Source organism: Euwallacea similis, chromosome 14 (assembly GCF_039881205.1).
Source record: "Euwallacea similis isolate ESF13 chromosome 14, ESF131.1, whole genome shotgun sequence".
Classification (NCBI taxonomy): domain Eukaryota; kingdom Metazoa; phylum Arthropoda; class Insecta; order Coleoptera; family Curculionidae; genus Euwallacea; species Euwallacea similis.
Window position 1 is genome coordinate 3777699 of NC_089622.1, and position 11025 is coordinate 3788723.

The 11025-nt window shown below is 36.0% G+C and overlaps 1 protein-coding gene across 5 annotated transcripts in view; it reads left to right on the forward strand.

Moving 5' to 3' along the window:
* Exn (Ephexin) overlaps window positions 1-9893 on the forward strand; it is a 40087-nt gene extending 30194 nt beyond the window's left edge. For 3 of the 5 annotated variants that reach the window (XM_066397259.1, XM_066397258.1, XM_066397255.1), the window contains exons 5-16: window positions 5324-5445; window positions 5620-5788; window positions 6176-6631; window positions 6689-6895; window positions 6954-7174; window positions 7408-7600; window positions 7719-7895; window positions 7954-8125; window positions 8182-8383; window positions 8440-8859; window positions 8912-9116; window positions 9540-9893. In XM_066397259.1, the coding sequence (XP_066253356.1) occupies window positions 5324-5445; window positions 5620-5788; window positions 6176-6631; window positions 6689-6895; window positions 6954-7174; window positions 7408-7600; window positions 7719-7895; window positions 7954-8125; window positions 8182-8383; window positions 8440-8859; window positions 8912-9116; window positions 9540-9694 (2699 nt within the window). In that variant the 3' untranslated portion in view covers window positions 9695-9893. The remainder of the gene's footprint in view (window positions 1-5323; window positions 5446-5619; window positions 5789-6175; window positions 6632-6688; window positions 6896-6953; window positions 7175-7407; window positions 7601-7718; window positions 7896-7953; window positions 8126-8181; window positions 8384-8439; window positions 8860-8911; window positions 9117-9539) is intronic. The other 2 variants (XM_066397256.1, XM_066397257.1) reach the window with 2 other exon arrangements.
* The last annotated feature ends 1132 nt before the right edge of the window (window positions 9894-11025 follow it).

The following is an 11025-nucleotide window of genomic DNA, read 5'->3' on the forward strand; positions in this document are numbered from 1 at the left end:
GGACGTTTTTGGGATGAGTTTTTTCTTCGGAATTGAATGAGGACTAAAAAAAATTTTTTTTTTTCCAAAACGCAGTGACGTACCATTTTTTCTTTAAAAATAGCCAGTGCTGCACGTAGCGGCGCGTCACTGATAGGACTAAAAAAACATTTTGTGTTGCAAAATGTGCTCTTTCCATAGCTTTGGACACCCTTAAAATGTCATCGAAATAGCTCGAAGGGTTCTGTAAAAAATAGAGTTTTGGTGTTATTATATTTTAATTAAACTTCAACACCCTGTATTTCCTAAACGAATCGTTTCTTGAATAAAGTTTATCTAGCAAACAAGAGTTATTTTCGAACGTTTCTACGTTCGAAAGGTATATTTTTATACGATTAAAGTTTGTATATTAAAACCTGAAACTCCCTGTATAGTTGACAGAGAAACAAAAGAGCGTCTCTGTCAAATTGACATTCACTTTCTTCCACCACATTTGGCAGACCCTCTATAGATTCAAAATGACCCCAACTATCTTCCATTGAAAACTTTCTATACCCAACACCCTGTACACACGGGGCGTCTGATAGTCGATGATACTTCAGTGGGTTACGGAGAAGTGGACATAGCGCTTTTACGGTAAAAATCCATAATAAAATGATGCGTTTGACCCTTTCTCATGCCTGAGCTTATTCTGCTTATTTGATCGGCACTGAATTCCTAAATTATATCGAATGTGATCGCGATCTGTAACAACGTTCAGTGTTTTTTTTTTCTTTGATAAAAATAAGATTTTTAGTCGAGTTAATCCCAATATCTACAGTCATTTTAACTACTGAATCATTTGCTAACGGAGATCTGTAGAACAGACGCTTAAAATTAGTAAGATGATATCTTACAGCAGCAACGGTGAGAAACTGAACACAATCTACAACATGTATAAACTTTTCCTGCACACTAACATGCATTATGGTACTATTTAGAACAGCCGTCGGGAATTTTCTAGTAAAAGCGCAAGTTTCTCTATGCGTTTGTTATGCAGTACGTTGCCATTCATCAAGTCAGATGACGAAATGGGAAGACGACGCAAGGTGAGAAATTGCAATTTAAGAGGCTTCGTTAGTGTGTAAATCTCTTTGCAACTTAATAAGACCAATCGAAAAGATGAGGTCTGTTGCAAAAGAAGCGGATGTAATGGTTCGAATAAATGGGAAGCTGATGTGATTGCTAGACCCGAGAGTTATTCAAAGTACCCATTACATTGGTAGTTTAATTAAATTAACGAGCACAAAGCTGGCAGACAATTTTATGTAAACAAAGGTCGCCTTCAGAGTCGGGGCTGATATCATTCCAAACCCACGAAGAATGACGAGGTTCTGCAGAATGTTACATGTTGCCAGTCATCTACGTTTTACCAAAGTGCCGATGAAATGTTCATTGAACAATAAAAGCTTTAAGTGTGAAAGTGGCGCACAATCTGATTATGTCATTAGGCGTATTACTAGTTGAATATCAATAAGGCTATAGCAAGTGACAACTTAAGTATAGTCGTAATTTATATGGAAGACGTTTTCGGATGGGGAAATCTCAATACATAACACTTTAAAACTTGCTACTGCAACTCGCAGGACCCTCATGCGTAATCATTAAAAATAAATGGCAACAATGCGGGTTCCGTCGCTGTTCGGTACCATTTCGGTACCACTCGCTTTTGTGGGAATTAACCACTGTCCTTCCAACAAGGATGCCAGCAATAAACATTCTTTTGTTTATATTAATATTATGAGAAGGTTTTCAGTAACTTGTGCGTTTTTGATAAAAATTCAGGACTAATTAATCAGTGATTGTTCATAATTTTTAATCAAATTGTTAAACCGAAGGCCCATCTGAAACTACATTGTACGGATGCATGGGTGAAGTGAAAGTTTTTCGACTCAGTTCTGCAATGTCGGGTTTTTACAAACCAGTTTTCATCATAGTGATGCATGCGTTGTGTCTTTAAGAAGTTTCTTGTGGTTAAGAATAAGGATCCAAATATTTGCAAAGGCATCCGTGCAGTTCCGATGTGTCATAAGTGGTGACCAGTGTGTGGACTTACCAATTTTCAAGTTTGAACAGCGAAGGTGTACCGTAGGTGATTCAGCAATAAATGCAAATAGTGCTTAATAGGTTTAAAAGAGGTTTCCTTGAAGTATTTGGGAATTGATACCATAAGTATGTGAGACTGCAAATAAAATAACACAAAAAAAAGCCACGAACAAAAAGAAGGTCATTTTTTTAAATCCGATTTTAATTTTCTTAAGATTGAAATTTCAGCATTTAGATAACGAATGACCAAAAGTAAAGGTACCGTAAGGAATGTCCTACATGTTGAGGTTGTCAATATTTCCTATACCATAACTGGTCTGGCGATGCCTTATCTTAACCTTCAGCTTAATTTTCATATTTAATATTTTTTTAACGCTAATTAATCGGCCAAATAAAAATTTTAAATGACGTAAAAATATTGGGAAATGTTTCATATGTATGTTACAACGGATAGGATATCCTTAACATGAATTGAAACCAACATTCAACTGTTGACCTTCACCTTACGTAATTTCGTAGCTAACACTAATTACATCTTTGATCGTTCCTTTAAGAGTATTCAATCTATATGTAGGTATTTTCTATGCCTAAAAATTCTCGGCCTTTGCCTGCGGTCAAATTACATTATAGAGGTGTTCACAAATTAAATTTCCTTTCAATGCTGCTTACAAGACAAAATATAATTTTTAAAATCTGTTGTATCGATATATTGATATTCTGTGACCTCAAAACTATGTTTTCTGCGACCTCAGGACTGAGTTTGTTCGTGCATTAATATCTTTCTAAGATTCCACAGCAAAATAGTAGAAAATCTTTAAAAACACATATTCCACGGAGGATAGGAAAATGTTTTCTTAGGTCTTGAAATTCTTAATTTGTTCTTACATTTTGAAACAATTTTCTGGTAAAAGTAGAAAATCGTTAAAAGCAACTAATATTCTTTGTCAGAAAGAGAAATCGTCTTCTTTAGATCTTCTTATTTTAAGAGTATCTTCTGTTAAATTTACTAATAAAAAGCTAGAAAATTTTTTTGAGAGGAATCTATATTCTTTTTTCAAGTAAAGTGTAATTTTAAAATACTTCATTTTCTGACAATTTTCTGGAAGATCCCGAAGTAAAGAAGTAGAAAGTTATTAAAATATCTGGTGGCAGGAAAAGAGACCTTCTAAGCCATTAATATAGTAGTGTTTTCTGATAAATTTTATAGATAAAAAAAAAACGCAGAAAAAAATATTTTATTGAAAAAGAAAAATTTTAAAAAGTCTTGAAATTCCTCATTTTTTGAGAACTTTTCTTCTACGTAAAGTAGAAACTCATTGAAAATAAATTTTGTATGGATGAACAAGAATTTTTCTAAGTCTTGAAAATATATTTTCTTGCCTCTCCAATTCATTAGTAATACATAGAAAATAGAAGACATGTAATTTGAAAGAAATACTCTATGGGAAAAGAGGTCTTGGAGTTATGAAATTCCTCCTTTTAAAGTAAGAACTCTTTAAAATAAATACTCCGCGAAAAAAGGAATCTTCTTTTTCTTGAAACTCTTTCTGTTCCCTCAATTTTCCGGTAGATTTCATATTTTATAGCTAGACCGCAGAACATATTTGAAAACAAATATTTCATGGAAAAATTTGAAGAAATTTTTCAAATTCTCAAAACTTTGAAAAAAGCCATCGAAATTCTTTGATAGATATATAAATAGATTTCATAAAAGAAAGCGACCAATCCTTTAATATTCTTTTTGAGACAATTTTTTGGTAAATTAAATGGCAGGAGACTTTCAACAAATCGCTGGCAACAAATAACGTTCCATAGAAGAAAACGAAGTCTAGAGGCTCTTGAAAATTTTCTTTCACCATCAATTTTCTAATAAATGCATGGAAAATCTGTTTAGTAAAATTTATAGATATTCTTTTGCATAAAATGCCTTCACACTTACCATCTGTTGGAAACATTAAGTACTAAATTTAATTTTAAATAATCTACTATTGTAAACTACGCACACCTGCCAAATTCCACTAAGCAATTACGTAAATCTTGAAGCATTTCTCCGGTTTTGATTTTATGGTACATCAACGTAGCTGAGAAATAACATAAAAAGTAAAAGTGCCAATTAAATATTCCATAAGCGTTTAACAGTGGCAAGTCAAAGAACTCTTTTGTTCTGCTCTAATATTCGTGCTCGTTAATTAACTGAGAGGTTTTGATTAATACATTAGGAAAAACGTTAGAATTCGTAGTTTTCATACAAAAAAGAGCTTTAGGACAAATTTCTACTAAAGTCTGTACTCTGCAAAAAAACTTTATATTCACAACGAGAATATTCAATTAGAACTTGCGTCATTGCTTAAGACAGTAAATACGCGACTAGCATAATACATTGTTATAATTCTTTCCCATGTTCAATAAAGAAACCCGCCTACATTAATGAATCATGAGCTTTTAATATACACAAAACTGGCCAAACATTGAAAGGAACCTTTTAAAACTATTAGCGAATGCCTTCTATTAGTCTGAGTACCATGAATAATGTTGACACACGAACCAAGCCGTCATAGACGGTCGTTAAGCACAAAATCCCTTAAAAGCATCTACAAGAATGATACCAGCAGATTCTTCACCCCTGTATCAGCGCCTATCCCTCCTCCCCGCTCTGCACCCGCCACAATACGTAAACCTAGGAGAAATGTGGGAGATAGAGTATTTGTCTCATCTTCCTCAAGAGTGTTGCTGGAATACCCTGATGGTAATAGTGAAATTGTGCAAAGACTTCTGGATAGCGCCAGCGTAGCTGAGGTTGAGGAAGATGTTGAGAGTCGGATGAGGGCCATCAGGGAGGGAAAGGATATTCCGAAGATCAGGAATAGGATTTTCGAGGAGAGCTTGGAGAGTCAGGAGATATCATTTTATATAGGTAAAAAACTGTTGAAGCAGGAGCTAGGTACTATATTGCTTAAATCTGTTGAAGATGTGACTCGTTCTTTAAATAGGCTCACCCAAGTTTTGGTTAAATAATTCGAAATCTTCATGAAATGTTGATTTACTGAGGCTTCAAAAACAGGCTCAGCTAAGACTATAGTTATTCTCAGATACCAACCATAATTTTGGGGAAACCACACTCGGTTTCTATGAAAACTGAGAAATCTATCTTCTCTTCTATCATTTACGCATCTGATTTGGAACAACTATTTTTGGTGGCAACTTTTAAGGTTAAACACTATTTATCTAAATGTTCCTAATGTATTGATTGTTGCTACAGGCAACGAAGCTGATCATCACTACGAAAGTCTACACACTGCCAAAGAAGATGAAGATTATGATTACGACTCGTTTGAAAGCGATTCTGAGTCTGAAGCCTCAATGGAGAGGATTAGAATCGTGGTAAGTTTCAACTGAAGAAATTCTTCAAAAGTGCCTTTTTAATTTTAAAATTAGAAATATTAGAGGAAGTTTAAAAAAAGTATTAAGTATATAAGTGAAATTATTAGTTGTATTAGTATCTGATGCATTTTTTTATCATCTTTTCTCACTATTATGATTTACAATATTTTTCAGGATGATAGTGGTATAGACATAGCAAACAGTAGATTGCCTGAAACACCTAATAACCAAAGCTATCGGCTCATGAAATTTGCTGAGAAAAACATGAGGAAATTCGGCAGGAATCTGACGAAGTCGTTTTCGAAGATGAAGAAACATATTTCAAAGACTGATGATTCCACTGGTAAGAATGTTAAATTTATCGTGGCAATAGGAAATAAACTGTTGGCTAAATCAACATCAACATGAATCTTTACCCGAAATTTGAAATTGCCAAAAAATATTCAATGGCGGTTTGTGTGTTGACTGAAGCGGCAAATTTGGATTTTCTCATTTGAATAAAGTGGTATTTTAATCCTAATTTGACTATCAGTAGCAGTGTAATTCATAAGTTTATTCGGATTTGCAAACAACGAATGTCGTAAAATCTCCGTTTCAAATTATAATTTTTCACATTCCGTACTTCACTGAGTTTATGTATTAACAGCTAAGCCAACAAGTATTTGTAACATTAAATGCACAAGTTCTCCTTTTTTTATAATATAATTATTTAAAATACACATTTTTGCAGCAAAAATTTCTTCTTACTTCCATACAGCCCTGAACCAATCTCTCAAAAAAGACCAACCGAAACCCACATCTGGCAGCTACGAGAATGTCGAAACAAGAAACCCCTTCCTCAAACAAATCGTCTATTCTCAACCCGTTATCGTAGAAACTTCTCCAACTTCCGATTTTCAACCCTGTGAGGACCAAGACAAATCTAAAGCAGTATTACGGAACAAAGGAGGCTTCTTAACGAAATTCAGGCGAAGCATGTCTTTATCTGCAGAGAATGCTAGTGAGGTGACCTCAAGCTTAAACAGAGAGAGCAAGACCAAAAGTACCTTTTACCTAACTGAGACCATCGATGTGGATAGTCAGAATGACAACTCTGATAAGTCTTTATCGCCGGTTTTGAGGAAATCAAAGTCACCTTTGATGAGACCCAAAAGTCCTCCTCCTCCAGCTCCTATAGGACAATCAGGTATTGTGTACTGTTTAAGGTATTTTAGAGATTTATTAAGTAGCTGAGTAAATTTAGATCTTGGGAAGTCTGGTAGGACTAACGCTAAGACTTCGTCCTGGTACGCAGACTCTGGGGTCTTTAGAAACAAAGAGCACACCACTGTCAAGCGACCAAATACCTTTTGGTATGCTGAGGTAGGTCTGTATCAGGCCCAAAAGAACTCAACTCCAAGTACCAGTTCGGCAGAGAATAGCGGAAGCAATTTAAGCACTCCCATTAAAGGTATTCACCATATCGAGTGTAATAAGGCAACGTGATCGGTAATGTTGTTGGGTTTCAGCAGTAGAAATCTCAAGGCCAGTGATGAAATCGTCGGATTTTATCAACCATGACGATAATGAGAGCTATAACAATATGAAAAATGAGAATCCGTATTATACAGAGAGTGTGAATAGTTTTAGCAGTGTGGAGACCAAGAAGGATGAGTCCTTGCTGCAGGATATTCAGTTGAGGCTACAGGATGAGCCTTTGTATCAGTTCTACGACGCCGCAGTTTTGGAGGTAAGTTCGGGTTATTATAAAATTAATACTTAATTCTTAAAAAGATTTTGTTTTTGGAAAATTGGCATTAATAAATCAGTTACAAAACATGGCAAGATAAGCTGCAGAAAAGCTCCACTAACCGGTTATTTTGTTGTTAAACGTAGTCATTTCCACTTTCCGTAATGTACTATAGCATCTACATAACATAAAACGTATTCCTTTAATAACAACATTGTTTCTACCAATTTCAGTCGATTAGCTACGGCGACACCTCAGATTTCGATTCCGACAATTACGAAGATGTGCCAGAAAAAGACGTCTCCAATGGAGAAATTAAAATCCGACCATCCGCTATGGAGCTCATATCCCCAAAAAGAAACTCCATTTGCTTCACTAAAACCCTTTGGTGCGAAATACCGGAAGTTATAAATTCCGCAGTTTTAAGTAAGATCTGTTTGTTATTTTTATGTGTTTTACGCCACTAGGTATACCAGATCGTTTACATATTATACACCATAGATCGCAACCCTGTATATATGAAAGAATCTATAACTGTCCTTAGGTACATTAAATCCCCACCAAAAAAAGCTGCAAGAAGCCAAATTCGAAATACTAACATCTGAAGCTTCTTACCTCAACTCGCTCAATGTGCTCAATGACCATTTCATCAAAAGCTTCAGTGCCAATTCAATCCTCTCCAATGAAGAATTCAACATTCTCTTCGGGCATGTAGCTGCAGGTAGCAATTTCCGCCTTAAATTCATATTGAAATCGTTACTATTTGTGTACTATTTCAGTTCGAAATTCATCCGAAAAATTGCTACACGATCTCGAAAAGTGTTGGCAAGACAATATTTTACTTCACGGCATTTGCGACATAGTGCAAAAACATGCAGAGGAGAACTTTAACGTTTATATTCCTTATTGTGAGAACCAAATTCATTTCGATGAAGTGCTGAAAAGCCTCAAGTATGTTGCAAATCAATGGAACATTTCGGTTCAGGGTTGATTTTTTTTTTACTTAGGGATCGACTAGGCTTTTCCGCATTTCTAAAGCACTTAGAACTGAGCGAAACGTGTCAATCGTTAAGTTTGTACTCTTTCTTGATGTTACCAATGCAACGAATTACTAGATGGCCCCTTTTGGTGGATGCAGTGTTAAAAAGGCTCCCTCAACAGGATTCTGAATACTATGCTTGTCAGTTTACCTTGGCCACTGCAAATAAGGTCGGTAGCAATTACTTATATTCTTCCTTGCAATCCTTTAGTATTTTTATACATAGATTGTCAGTCAATGCAACGAAGCTGCTCGTCAAAGGGAACGCGAATCCGAGATGTTGAAACTAGCAAAGCAGCTGGAATTCCCCGATTCAATGCCCAAAATCCCCATAATCAGTCAGGAGAGATGGTTAGTTCGGTGCGGCTCAGTGACGCACATGCAATCCAGAAACGAAGACACGAAACTAACGTTCGGGAAGAGATTCAGCAAAACTACTGTGAACCTCTTTTTATTCAATGATTTGTTCATCGTGGCGAAAGAAAAAGGAGTGAAGAACTACGTAGTTCAACAATACTGTCCAAGGAATTTGCTGGATTTGAATACCTCAGATGTGATGCTCGCAGTTCCCACTAAAGAAGCGCAGAACAAAAATTTAATTTTCTTGACAATGTTGGAGAATCAAGATGGGAAAACGGTCGAATATGTGAGTTTTTTTAATGCTAAATTTGTTTGGAAATTGTAATTTTCTTTGGTAGTTGTTGTCCTGTTGTTCAGAAAGTGACAAAGAGCGCTGGATGGAGGCGTTGAGTCCTCCGAAGTCTGAGGACCCAGAAGAAACGTTATATGAATGTTGGGATTGTCCACAAGTTACTGCCATCCACAGTTACCCTGCCATGCAGCCCGATGAATTGGCCTTGGGGAAGGGGGATATTATAAATGTTTCAAGAAAGATGGCAGATGGTAAGTAAGAGTGCATGGAATTTTGTGTTCATTGTCTTTTAAACTTCTTAGAAACCTGGCACTCATGATAAATGAAATATCTTCACCATATTCGGTATCATGAATTACTTTTAAAACCTGGCTCGTCAAGTCTTTGTAACTATCTATTATTTGAAATGAGATACCTTATATTTGTCTTAATTTTTTACAAAGGTTTATTTGCAATGGTTATCTCATTTAAGAAAAATTAGACATTAATAGCGGTGGATTGAGGCGCAATAAAGACCTTTAAGGGCATAATGCTTTACTGTTACTTGCAATTTACGACACAAATTGCAGTACTATAATACAATTATGTTATCTATATTTAAATTCTTTTTATTGATTTTTCGCTATTGCCGTTTTTAATAATAATCAACATGCAAATTTTTTTTTTAATTTTAGGATGGTATCATGGAGAGAGATTACGAGATGGTCAAACCGGATGGTTTCCGGCGAATCACACTGTGGAGATAGCGAATTTCCACGTCCGGGCCCGAAACCTCAAGCAGCGCTACAGGCTATTAGCCTATTCCGAAAATTACCTGAAATCTAAGTGATACTTAGATTTTAATTAAAACTAAATTTGTTTAATTAAATCGTTAGTCAATTGGCTGTGGAGTTTAAATCAATTAAACGGTTATTTTTAGGCATAATCCTTTCTTAATTAGTTGATCTTAGTTCGTTACAGTACGATTAGATACCGACTTTTCCCACGACTCCTACGTGCCTCAAAAATTATTAAAAATATGTTAATTTCGATAATAGTATTTAAAAACTTTTTTTGTTATTTTTTATATATGATCTATAGTCGAGGGAAAATAATATACATACATAACTCGAATGTTTCTTAAACACTCGCGCGAGTAGTAGGTGGGCTGTTATGCCCCACACCCCAAAATTCCACTTCATCCAACTCAAATTTTCTAAATCCCCAGGTACCTACCTAGCCCCCAATCACCGCCAAAAACCCACCGCACTAATCTTTTCGTCTCACCCAATCCATTGGAAAAACTTTTAAGCAAAGGCATCAAAAACCTTTTCAAATCCCCAAGTACCTACCTTAGACTAGGAGTTTTTCTTAAAATTCCAGATGATCTTGGCAGGACTTAGAAAAGCCAATAGACCGATTTTTTCACGAAAATCCTAGAAAAAGCTCTGATTTTTTCAGGAATAACTTGCATTTCTTGGACGAAATGGTGAACGGAATTTATTTACTGAAACCACGAAATCCAAGAATACCGTCAAGTAATAGGGAAAACCGAAATTGTGAGGTCCTAGAAGGGGTCCAACTGGAACCAGGGACGACGAAATTCGAAGATTTAGCAACTAGAAGCTTCCTAAATTTCTAGGAAAACTTAGCAGGACCTAGAAAAGCAATTAGGCCGATTTTCTCACGAAAATCCTGGGAAAAGCTTTGAGTTTCCAGGAATAACTTGCATTTCTTGGACAAAATGGTGAACAGAATCTTTTCACTGAAACCACGAAATCCGGGAATATCGTCAAGTAAAAGGAAAAACCGAAATTGCGAGGTCCTAGAAGGAGTCCAACTGGAACCAGGGTCGACAAAAATTCGAAGATTGAGCAACTAGGGGCTCTTTAAAATTCCGGAGGAGCGAGGCAGGACCCCCGAAATCGGAAGGGGGCCAAAAAACCGGACAACGGAGCCAGGCTTCTTCTGCACGACGAGGCAAATTGAAAAAACGGCTCGGAGGAAGAATGAACTCGGCAAGTCAAGCGAGAAGTAGAGGTAGCGGGGCGTGGGTGAATGGACCTGATTGTGGGTGTAAAAAAAAAAATTCTAGCGCTGATGGATGGAAGAATTTGCAAAAAATAAGCAGGGGAAAGTCAAATGAAACCGCTTTCTTTCATTCTTCTTTCCGCGAATTGA